The 17,020-nt window shown below is 34.3% G+C and overlaps 1 protein-coding gene and 1 pseudogene across 1 annotated transcript; both read left to right on the top strand.

Annotated features, from left to right (window-relative positions):
• The first annotated feature begins 709 nt into the window (after positions 1-709).
• Positions 710-9,757, top strand: LOC138323735 (alpha-L-fucosidase-like; annotated as a pseudogene).
• Positions 9,758-11,738: 1,981 nt separating this feature from the next.
• LOC138323731 (four-domain proteases inhibitor-like) lies at positions 11,739-16,500 on the top strand. The gene is made up of 6 exons (XM_069268535.1): positions 11,739-11,820; positions 12,845-13,030; positions 13,468-13,632; positions 15,068-15,189; positions 15,673-15,844; positions 16,390-16,500. Exons 1-6 carry the CDS (start codon positions 11,769-11,771, stop codon positions 16,464-16,466), a joined length of 774 nt encoding a protein of 257 aa, XP_069124636.1. The 5' UTR covers positions 11,739-11,768; the 3' UTR covers positions 16,467-16,500.
• The last annotated feature ends 520 nt before the right edge of the window (positions 16,501-17,020 follow it).

Raw genomic sequence — 17,020 nt, 5'->3', positions numbered from 1 at the left:
TCCACAAAGCACACACACAGCTTTTAATAACGAATTTTCAACCCACGGTTATATATATATTAATAAATGATTATGGCCAAGTAGGATGGAAATTCGTTTTTTTTTGTACAAACCAGAGTCCTTTTGCACTCTAACTTCCTCAGCTCGAACAACTTACAATGTTACAACACGTGTACATACACGCAGGCTACAGCTGCATGGCCGGGATGTGCAGGATCACAATTTTTAATTTTGAAATCAAATAAATAAAAACTTTTCTGAATTAACAAAATCAACGTCGAACTCTGCTGTATGGTGCCTTGCTGCATATACACAGTGCCCTATGAAAGGGTGGCCTTTGAATTCCACTTTCAAGACCAGATGTCGACATCTTTTAGTTTAGATGTCGACATCAATAACTGACAAGTCGGTGTCAAACCAGAGCGTATAACACGATTAATCGCCGAGTTACCGACTTTCTACATAATTATCTTGGAATCGTTATGTGGGCAGGTACATGTGGTAAGTCGACATATTCTTTTGTTTATGTCGACATCTTCCGATATGATGTCGACTTAATGCCTTAATTATGTCGACATCATAAAGTCGTAAGTCGGCAACTCGATGGCAGAAATATGCCACCATGTGATAAAACCCCTAACCGGCATGTGCCTCTAAGGCTTCCGTAGATATTTCAAGCGTGTCTGCAACGTTGATATTAAGATAGATCAAAGCGTGTTTGTGACACGGACTTTAATCATGTGAGTCGATCGATGCATAAACAAGAAAAATGCATGCTCATATTTTACGCAGTGCTATTGTCTTAATATGCTCAATATGTTGTTGCATGAGCATTAAGTACCAACCAAATTGGGAGTCCATAGATTCCCGCCCTTTACCGAGCTGGTATGACGATTCTAAAATAGGAATTTTCATCCACTGGGGTGTGTTTTCCGTACCGAGCTTTTCGTCGGAGTGGTTTTGGGAATATATGGAAAGGACAGAAGATTCCGGGTGTTGTTGATTTCATGAACAAAAACTACAAGCCTGGTTTCACTTACGCCGACTTTGCGCCACAATTTACAACAGAATTCTACAACGCCGACGAATGGGCAAACATTTTCGAAGCGTCCGGAGCAAAGTAATTATGTAACAAAAGGGAGACAACCTATATAAATTAACTTGCTTTGTAAAACGACCCACGTTATCAAAATTAAATTATAAGAAGGTGATGGTACAATGTATCATATGTGTAGGTATATTAACAATAAGTTAATAACTTTTGTGACTATAAAATTTTCAATTTCGTTTTACAGTCCCATCTTAAAAATTAAAAACCGTTTCTATGGGTAACTGTTACTCAAATGGGTAACAGTTACCTGTTTGAAGTAATCAATAAGTCACCCAATTGAGGAATTCAGTGAAAAGAAAACACATAATGTTGTTTTAAAAGTCATTGTCATACTTTTTAGAATGCCTTACAACTGATCTTAGACTATATATATATATATATCTGTGGGTGTCAAAGATATCAAATTTTGTTGTCTAACTTTGTTGTAAGATGACAATTTAGGTGCCCTCCATTGAATACAGTGTATAGCTATCAGGGCAATTCAGTGCAAATGTCATGGTTGAATGAGTTTTACCTGTGTTCTATTTTTAGCACCATAAGCAATGAAGGTGATTTAGTTTGTGCCTTTTACCAAAATTGTCCCATTTTGATTAAAGATGCTCCACCGCTGCCCGCTGACAAATGGTATTTTTTCACTATCAAAAACAGCAGCAGACGATTTAGTATTTTTCTTCGGTTACAAAAGTTACTTACTTTACACCATTACCACCATTGAAAAGTTTGAGCTTCTAATTTTACTTCAAGTTTAAAATATGAAAAATAATTAATTGCATCCAGAAAAAATTCCGTTGCACTATATCCTATATGGAATGAAGTACTGATTCAGCGTGCACCAAAAGCAAAATAAATTATTTTATATTTCTTTGTGTGTTAATTAGACATATATATACACGATTTAACACCAATTAATTGTTCCAATGATGAATTCCAATTATGCTCTATCGGCGGTGAAGCATCTTTAATAATGTACTAAGTTATGTTAGTAATGGTGCCATGTCAAAATTATTACGCCCTTTATGATCAAAAAGTTTAAAACAACTTCATGCATTTTTCTTACACAGAATTCCTCATTCGGGTAACTTATTGATTACTCAAACAGGTAACTGTTACTTAAATGGGTAACTGTTACTCATATGCAGGGTTGTGCCCAACCTGTTAAATGGCTGTTGAAAATTTAAAGAGCTTGTTACACTTCTCTCTTCGTGGGAATAGGGTATAGTGCATTGTTAATAATAAAACGTATATTACGACTCCGATAAGATTACAAGATTAAAAGCAAATAATTGCATGTGTTGATTGTAATAGCTACAATGTGTACATGTATATACTATACATGTACATGTAGAAATCACTTTTCATAATTAAGTATACATTTTTGTTTAAACATGTATGTAACCTTATGCCTACATTTTGAATTGCATTTTGTAGATACGTCGTTTTGGTGACCAAACATCATGAAGGCTATACCAACTGGCCATCCAAATATTCCTGGAACTGGAACTCTATGGATGTCGGGCCAAAGCGGGATCTTGTTGGTAATTACCCGTAGTAAAATTTATAATTAGATAACACAGGGGCTTGATATGTTCTTGTGACTGTGAAGCAAAATATGTTCCTTGTACATATACAGTAAGATAATGTGGTCTGGTACATTATTAGGTTTTGCCCATGCACCTTCAATTATTGCTTCACTAGATGATGAAAAGTAATTTCTTACTCTTTTTACTGGTATATACATATCAATTATTCAAATGACATGAGAAAACTTTTGATATTGATGTTATGTATTTATCAAAATGAAGTTATGTTTTTGCAGTTTATATACCTATGATAAATTATGTATGTAATAATTATTCAGTATTATTTATATTATGCATCAAGTACACATCTCTTGACCATTTGAGTTTCTGAAACTAAAAAATTACCTACTTGTGTGTAATATTAATGCTCAAGAATAAATAAAGATATTCTCCGTATTTTAGATGGAATAATGTGTCTTAATTAATCTTTTTTTTTCACAGGAGAACTTGCTACAGCAGTCCGCAAGAAGCAGGGAATCAAGTTTGGAACTTACCATTCTCTGTTTGAATGGTATAACCCTATGTACCTCAGCGATAAAGCGAATGGATTTAAAACTCAGGATTTTGTAAGAGTAAGTTTTAAAATATAAACTACAGTCGAAACTCGTTATCTCAAAATCGCTTGAGTCGAAATTCCGGTTGAGTCAAATTAATTTTCAAGTCCCGTTTTTTGTCCTTCTTTGTGTATGTATTTTAAGATCGGATGACTCGAATTTCGATGACTCGAAACTCCGATTGTGTCAAAGTCAATTACTGGTCCTTAGAACGGATATTCAGCGAAAAAATAGTCGCTATCTCGAATTTAATTTTAGTCAAAATTTTAAATAAAAAAAAATCCCCACGTTAATACAACATGGATACAAACAATTGAAATTCACCTGTGGTTTGTCGTAACACGTGATTAGTTTACATGTACCTGCACATATCGCTATCGGTATATGCAGATTCAGGCCTATGGGAACATACTACAACAATGACTGCTAATTAATAATTGTTTAATAATTCTCTCAAGTCTGGCTTCCTAATTAGTGTCACTTTACAATTGTGACTTACCTGTACATAAACACGACGCGTGTTTACACAATCACACTCAGCATGGCTCGATCAGCGTGGCTGATCATGACCGGAAGTGTGTTTGTTTAGGAATCATTAGAAACGAAAGTGTTTTCTAAGGTTTGTATGGAATGTTTATAGTGCAAAATAATTTAACAAGCCCACAATATTAAATGTTTAACTAGTCGTTGCAGATGTACTAGTATCTTAGTCATGAAATGTATTTCTGCGTTGGTATAGAAATCTACTTTCGTTTCATTTACCGTAAATTATATTAACCAGTAGAAACGGAGAGTGTAGTCTGCTCACGGTAAGTGAAAACTATTGTTTATTTTACTATTTTGAAATAACATTAAATTCTGAAATAAGAAAGATGCTTGTTTTTATTTGTTCAGGTTCTATATTCCGTATAAGTTTGATGTATGAACCATTGAAGTCAGTATACGTATACCACCGGAAATCAGGGTGCATGCCTATTATCATGACGATCGTATCGTAATTCTATTTTTTTTTTACAAAATGTATTTAAAAAAAAATCCAAAAGCATCTGAAAACATATATAACTAAAAAGATTTAATACAAACCTTATAAGGGTTATAAGTTGGAAAATCACGATAATATGCTGATCACGGTAATAGGCATGTATCCGGCTGTCATAAGATGTAAGGACCGTTGAAAACCATGTTCTGACCAAACCTAATGGCATTACGTTTGAGTCGAATTCCGGATGAGTCGAATTATTTTCGTTGGTCTGTTGAATTTCGAGATAACGAGATTCGACTGTATAAATCTAAATTATAATATGTTTGTAAGCCAAATTGGTCTAGATCTTTGGGGCCAAGATAATAATTATGATGTCATTGTTTCGATTTCCTATTGACATTTATATTAGTAATTATAAATAAAGCCTAAATATTTGAAGAAAAGACAGAATTTAAGAAGGAAAAAAGCAATTGGTGTATTGTAACACTACCTGTAAGTTATAAATTGTATTTAAGATAAGCTCTGCAGCATTCCGTTTTATCTATGGACGGGGTGATCGTATTACAGAATATTTCTCTTCATAATTTTTATTAGACTGACAAAAATATTTCAATTGATTTATAACTTACTGTGTATAACGTTTGACAGGAGAAGACATTGCCAGAATTATATGAACTAGTGAACAACTACAAAACTGATGTGATTTGGTCTGATGGCGATTGGGAGACTACAGACGTGTATTGGAATGCCACAGAGTTTCTTGCTTGGCTCTACAATGAAAGGTTCCTACAATAAACTCAGTACTTGTCTTGTTCAGAAATTCCTATATTTTCTTATACCATTAAATCTCTGATGATGTATTATATCTATCTATATATTATCACCTGTGTTTTAATTGTAATAGGACCGCAAAATATGAAGCAAAATAGAAAAATCGAAAGTGATGGTTAATTAAGATAACTTTTCATGAGACAGAGTCTATATAGGCTCTGTGGTACAAGGATCTGAAGCCTGATAAGAAAACTTTTGCCTTTTTAATAAGCATTAAAAAAACTGTTTGAATAAGGAGAAGACACACAGGACCACTGACAATGTTAATTACTTTTTGTGATATTAATTGTGGTTTAGCCCAGTCAAGGATAGCGTGGTGGTGAATGACAGATGGGGAAAGAACATCCGTTGTAAACATGGTGGCTTCCTGAACTGTGACGATAGGTATAACCCAGGTATGCTGTAGTAGTTTCAAGGAAAATTTGTTATTTCTTCTGATATTAATTATAATACAGTCAAACTCTTGTTATCTTGAAGTCAGTAAGAATTGGTTACTCTTGAAGACAAGTGTTCTAGGAAAGTGAATCAATTCATGCCCTTAATTTTGTCTCTGTATATTGCAGAGTTAATTGCTCTTGCGAGAAGATAGCAATGCTTACATTATAAGTTTGTGTCAAGATATTACATCTCTGAACGTATTAAGTGCCACCCGAAAATGCATGATATTTACCTACCTTCAATCACAGATAAATCAGTTATGTATGCAAAGATAGAATAATGTAAAGTTTGGATGGGACCAAATTTAATATACTTTTATGGTTTCTGTTAGTTTTCTATGCAGTAGTTGGTTCTACTTTATAATATTTAACCCATATTGACACATTTAGACTCTTCTAAATAAAAGACTTAATTGGTCTATTATGAAATTTCAGGGGTAAAAACTAAATAAATATTTTAATAATTATAGGTGTACTACAGAAAAGAAAGTGGGAAAACAGCATGACCATTGACAAGTACTCCTGGGGATACCGTCGTAGGGCCAGGCTGGCCGACTTTCTAACCATGGACGAGATAACCAAGACAATAGCAACAACTATCAGGTATAGTATGATGAAAGTGTTTTTTGTACAGTTATGATCATCCTCGATACCCCAGGGTTTACTTTCACTGTGGTTATATCCAACCCAGGACTATGGCATAGCAAAACTGAAGGCTCTGTGGGCGACATCAGATGGGCAGGTAGTCTGGTCATTTGATTTACATCAACAGAATCGAAGAATGGTACAATTTGAGGCTTTGAAGTTGATTATGGCTTTCTGTATTCTTCAAAGGAAGTCTCTGTAGGCCTACTATTTGTATTTTTTTATCTCCTGAAATGTCTTCAGTTTTACGAAGACATTGTTCAGGGGAGGATATAATAACAGTGACAGTAACCCATAGAATATCAAGGATGAGTTATAACTGGTTTACAATGTTTCTCTTGTGTAAATAGATTTTGTTTGTCAATAGAAAATAAATAAGTATTAAAACATGATTTTATATTATGTAAGTTCCTGCATTGCTTATAAAGAAATTCCTACACCAAACAATTAATTTGTTCTAGTAACCTTCTAGTAAGAGCTTACCAATACATTTCAATAATATGTCATTCTCATTTTGTTAGAATCAATATTTAATTTTCTGCATTCTATTTCTAGTTGTGGAGGAAATCTGCTCATCAACATCGGACCAACTCATGATGGCAGAATCATTCCCATATTTGAAGAAAGGCTACGACAGATGGGAGAGTGGCTAGGTTTTAATGGAGAAGCAATCTACGGCTCCAAGCCTTGGTCTCATCAAAATGATACACTGATAAGTGATGTCTGGTAGGACACATATTCAAATATTGTACAAAATTAATATTAATTACTGCTATAGTAATTAAGAAATGAGCCCACCTCCACCAATACCCCCACGCCTAAAAATTACTTAGGAGAAAAAAATTTGGATATTTAAATTGATATGTATTGATATCTAAGTACATGTAATGTCTTTATTCTTGTGCTTTGTGAAGGATGATAGCAAAAGTAACAATCTGTTAATTGAGTAAAATCTTGTAACTAAAAATATTAACGCCACTTCTTGATGTGATACTTCTCATTAATGGTGGTGACTACCTTAATCACATCGTAATCATCATTAAGATCATAAGAATGATTAGTTTTTGAAAGTCTGTAATATTTTCTCACCAGTTCCTAAACATTCAGTTCCTAAACATTCAGTCTGCCTTTGTAAGTGAGTGTTTATGTTTCCTAAATTATCTTTTACTTTTAATGTTGTCAGGTATACCTCTCAGAAGACACTCAATGGGACAATGGTATATGCTATTGTATTGGACTGGCCAGAAAACAATGTCCTCAAGTTAGGGGCACCAGTTGCTTCCCCTACCTCTACTGTCTCCATGCTCGGCTTTGATGGACAATTGACCCTTTCCCGTGGGGCTGGATCTGGTGTGACCGTCACTATACCACCAATGTCACCCAATCAACTGAAAGTGAAGTGGGCGTGGGTGTTCAAATTTACAGGTGTACAAAACTGAGGGAAACACTTGGCATACATTGTCTCCACAGACAATTTGAATTTGGTCGCTGCATATTACAGAGTTACCTCCCTTGTGAGTAGGTATCTATTATAACGACAGAAGTTTGTGAGCGTAACTAACATCATTTCTCTTAAAAGTATGATATTACGCTCACAGACATATGGCTTTACTACCTACCTGCAAGGGCAGATAACAATGTAATATGTAAATATAGAATAGTCCAGAATTTGTTTTAACATTATACATTCCTCCACCAGATTCAACTAATCTCCAGAAAAAGATTCTGATGTTATATTTTTGAACTTTGTGAATTTCTACTGTGATATTAGAAGCTGAATTGTTTGAGTGATTTAGATATTGATAATCACACCTCTCTGTCTCTGAAAAGTTCGTGACTGGAATTAACACCTGGTCACTTACATCAGTTCATTATAATGTGCGGTCCAAGACGTTGTCACCATTAATACCTATAAATAGACATAGGATAAAGGATAGACTCTGGAGTCTGTATTTCATATTGTAAAGAATTGTCATTCATATGACTACATGAAGTATAAGGTTATCGGTATTGATTCATTGAAATCTTTATTTGTTTTGCATTTCAAATTAATGTTTTGTATACATGTATATATTCATATATTTATCTTTATTATTACCATATTTTTGCGCATATAGTGCTCATTTGCGTATAGTGTACAGGTACTTTTTCATGTATTTATTTTGAATTTGACATATGTTGCTGGAATTTGTGAATTTGTAACATTTATCAGTTATTTCCCTTTGTTTCACTCTGTCGGTACTGACAAATTAAAACAATATATAGCTAGACATTTTTGTCTTATAACACATTTTTCTCTTACATTGCATTTATCAATGATATCTTGCTATTGATGCCCCTTTGTAGCATGAACCTTTGTTTTCAAACATACCCAGTTCACTAATTTAAATCACATTGTCAAGCTCCAAAATATCCTGTGGTTGCATGGTGGGGTGATGGTCAAACTTCAATGTAATAAACAGATCAAATTGTAGTTTGAAAAATAATTGTGCAAATTGTGTTCCACTGGTTCAAGTCCATATTATAAAAAAAATATCTGTGATTGAAAAAATTATTACACATACAATATATTTTGTTTTTGTTTAAATATGCTCCACCGCTGACAGAGCATAAATGATATTCATTTGAACAATAATTGGTGTTTAATTATGTATATATATGTCTATTTAACACAAAAAGTAATATAAAATAATTTATTTTGCCTTTGGTGCATGTGCAATCAGTAATTCATTCCATATAGGATATAGTGCCACAGAATTTTTTCGGGATGCAATTAATTATTTTTGATACTTTTAATTTGAATTAAAATATGAAGCTCAAACTTTTCAATGGCGGTAATGGTGCAAAGTAAGTAACTTTTGTAACTGAAGAAAAATACTAAATCATCTGCTCCTGTTTTAGATAGTGGAAAAACACCATTTGTCAGCGGTGGAGCATCTTTAATCTATTTTTGAAAGGTTTTGTATTTTTGTTGTAATTATATTTATCTTACTTTGATTACAAAACTACATCTACGATATATTTTTTACAAATCACTTTTGAAGACATGGATGTAAACATACCCAAGTCAGTGAAGTTCAAGGCTTAACAATCATGACATCAAACCACCTGTATTTCCATATGCCAAATCTCTAATATAGAAATTGTATAAGTGCATTTAACCATCTCAGAGCTAACTTCTATATCAGCTATATTTTGTGATGGATACTAGTAATCTATATTGTGTACATTTTGCTACACAGAATAGTATTTACTTGCTTTATATTTTACATCAACCTTTCTGGGGTATATTTTTTCACAATCACAAAGTACAATGCTTATTGAACTATATTAAAATTTTCTATGTACATGTATTTATTGTCGCTATCATTATAGTAATTTTTTGCACCGCATAGCTAATTGTTTCTGTTTATCAACCATACAACACAAATAGTTGCTGTAACTGTGGAATATTATGAAATCCTACATCAATGACTATATTGTAATCATTTAACAACTTGCCATTTGGGCCTTATTGATGCAAAACAAATGTGATTTAATGCACCTGTTTAATTATAATGTGATATTTTTGTAATTTGATAATCAGACTTTGATCAATAAAAAAATCATGAATGAAATCCTTTGTTGTGTTATACACTTAGCAATGACAATAAGAATTTAGCATAAGATCTTCGTTTTAGGCAAGTGGCATTTTTGGAAATAACAGACCAAAAACCATTCATATTAAGTACTGTATTGCAATCAAAGTCAAATCTAGTTTAGGTCACTAGCTGAAACGAGAATCTGGTGTAGACAATGGAACAAAAGGTATATTAGAAATTGGTTTGGTTTGATTAGTTTAATGTCTTATTAACAGCCAGGGGGCTTTACGGGCATGACAGGATTAGGATGTAGAGGAAAGCCGGAATACCCAGAGATACAATACAGATCAGTGGTCAGTACCTGGCAACTGCCCCACAGGATTCGAACTCGTCACCTAGAGATGAAGGTCTTGTTGTAATATTTTGGGACATCCTAGTCAAGCGACTCCTAATGAAAACAACACACTTTCTAATATAACACGGATTCTGTACCATAAAGGGGAAAACATTTCCAACTGAAATGACTATGTCGACCATACAACTTCCACATAGTCTTCACTAATCTGTGTCATTCGGGCACATGTGTTGTAGATTTCTCCGGCGTCAATACCCGTCATTTGTCACCAAAATATTAGCTCTAGGATGTCATTGAATTTGGGATGTGAAAAAGATAAATTTGCAAGGAATGCAAAAATGTTACTATACAAAATGAAAAGTTGATGGGAAATTAAAAAATATATCGCTGGAGTGGGAACCTTAGCCTTGTAATTTTCACAAACATGGATCCAAGATGGAGAAATGTGTACTACAGTGATTGACTGGCGAAATGTAAGGACAACCATGAACATATTGTATGAAACATTTGGAGCTTAGAATATGGACATGTACGTTATTGATAATTATGATTATTCTAAAGATACAATAATCTATTCATCATACAATTGCCTCCTTGTGATTAGTGATTTTAGAGTTCTATCGTTTGACAATAAGTCGCTATTATAATTAATCTGGAGAAAAATACTGAAAGTATGTAGAAGTTGTAATGGTAATATACATATTGCTAATAATGACGATCTGGACACTTTGGCACGATAAGCAGTGTGACCTATGTGAAGGTCATCCCTATCTTGTCCGTGACGAGGGAGTAGCAAACCTGTGATAAGTACGATTCCTCACGAACGCAACCTTTCCACATAAACCTTCAACCATGTATGCACTCGCCGTTGTCGTCACGCTGATTGGTAAGTTCATTCATTAAATTTTGAACCTCTGTTTAATTGTAATTAGTCACTGTGTCAAAAGGAAATACAAAAATACACAATTGTGTTTTATTTGTAGGTGTCGTTTTTGGACAGTCACACCTTTGTGACAAGATATATAGAGAATTACACGGTGGTGTTTCATTTGTAGGTGTCGTTTTTGGACAGAAGCGATTTTGTGACAAGTTATAATAAAGAAATACACAATTATGTTTTATTTGTAGGAGCCTTTTTTGGACAAACACACCTTTGTGACAAGTTCAGTAGAGAAATACACGGTCACTTGTGTTTTCATGTATAGGTGTCGTTTTTGGACAGATACGCCATTGTGACAAGTTATATAAAGAAATACACAATGATGTTTTATTTGTTTGCGCCGTTTTTGGACAAACACACCTTTTTGGCAAGTTATATAGAGAAATACACAGTGGTGTTTTTATTTGTTGGCGCCTTTTATGGACAGACACACCTTTGTGACAAGTTATATAAAGAGAAATACACAACGGTGTCTTTATTTGCAGGGGCCTTTTTTGGACAAATACACCTTGATGTCGACAAAATATATAGAGAAAATACACAGTGGTGTTTTTTATCTGTAGGTGTCGTTTTTGGACAGAAACACCTTTGTACCTTTGTGACAAGTTATATAGAGAAATACCTAATGGTGTTTCAATTTGTAGGTGCAGTTTTTGGACAGACACACCTTTGTGACAAAATATATAAAGAGATGCACGATGGTATTTTTATTTGTAGGCGCAGCTTTTGGACAAACACATCTTTGTGACAAGATGTGTACATCCCAATACAGTCCAGTTTGCGGATCCGATCGCCACACCTACAGTAAGTCTATTTTCATATCACCAGCAATATGCAAGATGTTTTAATTTTCACAAACTTAATGAGACAAAGCGAAAATAATAGCGCTAAAACGGTTTGTCGTGTAAATTAAGAAGCAATTATCAATTTACAACTTACTACCGTTTTCACCGTAATTAGCGCCCCTCTCTTTACATTTTGTATAAAACGCCCTCATCCCATGGATTTAACAATGTTTTACAACATGTGATGCCTCGAACATGAGCAATGTATCCAATATTACATGAACTTGCGAGTCTTTACTTGTGAACCACGACATACATTTTGGTTTATTAATGAGCACCCTCTTTGTTACAATTGTTTAAGCGCCATGTATGCCAATTACGGCGAATACATGTGGTCATTATCTTAAAATATATACAGTATTCTGACCGAGTACCCTGTAACAGTAAACAGATAAATAATAAAAAAAACGTAAATTAGATTATGATTACGGACAAAAGACCATAATATTTTAACGTGGTTTGCGAAAGAAAGGGAGATTCACCAAATTTGCCTATTAAAACTCTCGCCGAAAAAATGCATTTTGTACTTTCTTACCTTAACATTTGTCGAAGTTATAAATGACGTTTGTCTTTGATATTTTGAGATGTTCCAGATAATTCATGCGAACATCATTTTAACATTTCTTCGCACCATTCATTTTTTATCTTTATTTTTCTTGAAATCAAATTGACATTACTATTTCCAAGGACGTATATGAGACTTATAAATCCTTGCTATTTCATAGTGATTGTGTATTGTCATGATGTAAATGAACACAATGTTTTTGAATACACGGCTTTATGATGGCTGGGAAAGGACATGGGAAAATGCGTTCACACGTAATACGTAAACACGCAGTATTATTGCAGTAACATTTTTGCGTGCGAGCGAAATAATTTTTCTTTATTATTATTTTTCAAGTTCATATCCATTCCCAGCCGCTGTGCATATCTTATATCATATGCTATAAAAATGAAACTATTTTATTTATGCCACATTGCAGGTAACATGTGTAGATTACAAATTGCTGAATGTTACGCTCGACTAAAGGGTCAACACCTGACCCTGTCCCATACCGGAAGCTGCTCTTCTACAACTCATTATACGTCAACCAATACTCATTGTGATAACATTTGTGATGACGAGAGTGCTGACACCGCTGTTTGTGGTAGTGATGGCATCACATACGGTACTGCTTCGCTTTTCTATATTCTCTCCCTTTTATTGATTTTCACAACATAACTGATAAATTACAAACATTAAACATCAATTGTCTGTTCATTAATCATTTTGTTTTTATTATGGGTTTAGAATTATTTTGAAGAGATTAATAATAATCAATTTGGTATTAAAGCAAAAGCGTAAGTGGCTGATACAAGCAAAACGATCAAAATAAAATAGTTTGTCTATAAAGATCATCCAACGACAAAGGGAAATGGTTTTTATGGTCAAGTGTTCTTTATACACAGGTCAAATTGTGTGGAAATTGATCTATTTGGACCCTAAGAAACTGGTCTTATTAAACAAGTGGTCTTAATACAGAGATGGTCACTTAGACAGGTTTGACAGTAATAGGATCATAATAAAATTATTAGCTCAACATCAAGGACATCTGTATCGTTTCAGATAGTCATTGTGACTTTGACAATGCAAGGTGCCTAGCAGCAAGACAGCATTCCACTCTGAGCATACGCCATACTGGTCAGTGTACTGAGACGGACATCAACTGTCCACTCCACTGTGACCCTCAGGACGTGAGTCCAGTTTGTAGCATGGGAAATCACACCTATCGTAAGTATGTATATAAGATGTCGTAATACAAATGTAGACCTGATAACGTTCTGATGTTCGACCACAATGTGTAATGGCGGATAGCGAGCGAGTATGAACATTTCACACGCATTTCACCACCATGGGTTTTTCTGGCATATCACAGTAAAACCGACTGGTCTAATTTCCATTAGAACTGGTTTTTTCTGATATATGTACAAATTTTAATGTTCTCTTAGACTGAATTGTCCCTTTAAAGTTATGTAGATGTGTTGCTGCCAGAGCTTTGTCTCTTCCACTGAACGATTGCCTGATCGTATCCATTAGACTAGAAGATCTAACACTCTATTCAGAGACAGACTGGTAGTAACCGAAGTCACCAGACCACAGTTTCACGAACATTCCTTAACATTAAAGAATTCCTTTACTTCGAATTTTCTCCATGGGAGATAAACAGATAAGATAGCATTATAGAAGTTAAGAGGAAAATCTTAGTCGAGGAATGTTCCTTAACTTTTGTAATGTTTTCCTATGGGAATTTACGTTAAGGAATTTGTTAGAGTCAAGGATTATGTTCGCAAAAATTGCCCAAGACCAGAGTTTCATCGATTTTACATAGCTTTAAGGTATATCTTAGACTTATTTTATCCTATATATGCATTACAGAGGATAGGAATTTTCAAGGTAAATTAAGGACCATATCCTTATACCTTAATGCTTTAATTCATATGGATAACTTTAAGGGAAATCGTAAGGATGAACACCTTTGAGGAGTGAGAATTTTCTTGAATTAAGCAATTTTTCTCATATAGATTTTTGGAAATAGGAGTTAATGCCAAAGAAGAAAACGGAAGAAAAAAAACATATGTCCGTGTACTTGCTTTTTAGCTAATGACCCTCAAGGATACCTTATTGATAAAATATTGGATTTTATGGGAATTTTGCCGTTTTGACCATATACACACATGATACACAAGAAGATGTCAGCAAACCACGAAATAATACACCACGAACGTTTTATTTAAAACAACATATTCTGTGTTAAACATCGGCTGAAACAAAAAAGAATGATAATATACGTGTGTATTTCACGGTCGGTTGATCAGACCTCAATGCAATCTATCGGTGTCGCCCAGGTAAGGCCGGTTTTCAGAAGTGTATTTTAGTTACATTTGACTATTCCGATCTCAAAATCGGTCCGGTATTCGGAATTGGGAAGTTTTAAATACTATTAATAAAGAGGAATTCATTCCGTACATGACATCCAGGTTCGGTTTTTATAGGTGATCGGTTTTGAGAAGGTTCGGTTTTGGGAGGTTCCACTGTACTTCTTTCAGTTTCAACCGTGTGTAATCAGTGCTTATCAGTTCATTTTTTTTTTATCAGAAAAATAATAAAAGGATTAATTAAAATTTGACCCAATATACTTCTAAAGACAATGGTTGTTTTTGAACAGTGAACTCGTGCTACCTGCAGCAGCTGAAGTGTAGGTATGTCCACATTTCGTCTCTAGCAGAACGCTACGACATAGCGCACAACGGATCATGTGACGGTCTCGATATCACCAAAACTCACCAGGTTAGTGAGTCCAATGTGTATCAAGTCCATTGTAAACCAAGGCATAATACCCATAAAGTGTACGGATGTATTAAGCTTTATTGCTGAAAACAAAACTAAAATATTTTCAAACCATTATCTTGAGAGGGAGAGAATACACTTTAACAATACAAATGTCTCTTCTTTTACAATTTGTATGTTTTTTGGTCAACCTCATGTTTGTATCGATAAAATTAATTTAGCTGTTAAAACTAGTTTCTTTTTTCCCAACAATAAAGTTAACCTGAAACTCTGGTAACGTTTTTTCGCGTGCGATTAAATTTTGTGTCTTTCGCGGACAAGAATTCGCAGAAATCTTTATAATAAATGTAGTGTAGAATCACATGGATCTAAATCGCGAGTCGGTAAACATGAAAACGCGAAATTTAGTCGCCGCGAAAATAAATTGGTTAACAGTATCAAAACATTTATCTGATTTAATACCTGCCTTAATGTATTTGGTAGATGGATTGCAGTCCGTACCAGATCCACTCCCAGATCGCTGTGGAGGGTGGACACACACAGACCCTACTGAAGAACTGTGACCGCACCTACAACCCAGTCTGTGGCTCTGACCTCCGCACCCACAGCAATCTGTGTACCTACTGTCACAGTATGGTCGCACAACACAAACTTGGTCAGTACTTCGTAACCGTACTAAACTCAAGCATTAAACAAAAGTAATATCACTCTTAATTATAATATCATATTTTATATTCTTAAAGATGTTACAACACAATTACCTTCAATTTTCGGTCTCAGTATAAAAATTCTTTTTCGTATTGGGTTGTACATAATTTATGGCATGTGCCCTAATACAGGATTTGTAAAGTAACTTGCAGGTTAACTACGAATTTGCGAAAAAAAACCTGTGAATTATTGATGTTTGATATAATAATCTTAAGTCCAGCAATTTGATAAATTGATATTAACGGTACTTGTGCAAAGATCATAACTTAAACTATCCAGGAAGAAAAAGAAAGAAAAAAAACATGTCTGTGGAGAATCGAAATTTAGTGCAGATACACGGGGAACCACCATTAAATTCAAACATTTTACTCGTGTTGTGTCAGCATCATCACTTTCGATAATAATTACATTGACTGTTCAATGAAAGCTCATATTAATGTTGAGAGCGATGATCAGATGGTGTCATTATACTGTTATCTATATTTTCAACAGATGCCAGCCAGACCGTTGACGTTATTTCTGAGAGTGCCTGTCCATCCTACCTCTCACCACACATAGTTGTTGGTTAAACAACTTAACTAATTAAATTAGCCATGAAGGAAATGTCTTTGTTTTGTTATTATTCAAGCTAGTAGTATAAGTTATTTCGACGTGGATGCCGCACACAGCTGACACTAATTTAGTGATTCAATACAAGAAAATACAGGTACCATTTTACAAAATTAAGACAGCGAGAAAAGCGCTAAAATAAAAATTATCGCTAAGATAAGTAGGTTTGCAGTATAGACTAACTAGAAAGTTAACCATCCTATGTTCTTTTGGGTTGTTTTATTGATCACTGTTAACTTGATCTCCATGCTATGGAGTTGTTTTATTGATCACTGTTAACTAGATCTCCATGCTATGGTTAAAATAAGGTAACGATGTAAACACTGAAGGTTCCTGCCATGTTTAGAATCGGGTAATGATGTATCTCACCAGTCCAACATCAATCGAAAGCCTATTTGTCTTGTTGTAGAATAAGGTATAGTTCTATTTACATGTAGTGTAAAAATGTAAACTAGATGTTTCTGATATAGTAAGAATCGGGTAACAATGTAAAGTAGATGTTCCTGTTATAGTT

This window comes from Argopecten irradians, chromosome 5 (assembly GCF_041381155.1).
Source record: "Argopecten irradians isolate NY chromosome 5, Ai_NY, whole genome shotgun sequence".
Taxonomy (NCBI): domain Eukaryota; kingdom Metazoa; phylum Mollusca; class Bivalvia; order Pectinida; family Pectinidae; genus Argopecten; species Argopecten irradians.
The sequence above is the reverse complement of the archived record's forward strand: the minus strand, read 5'-3'. Positions and strand labels throughout refer to the sequence as shown.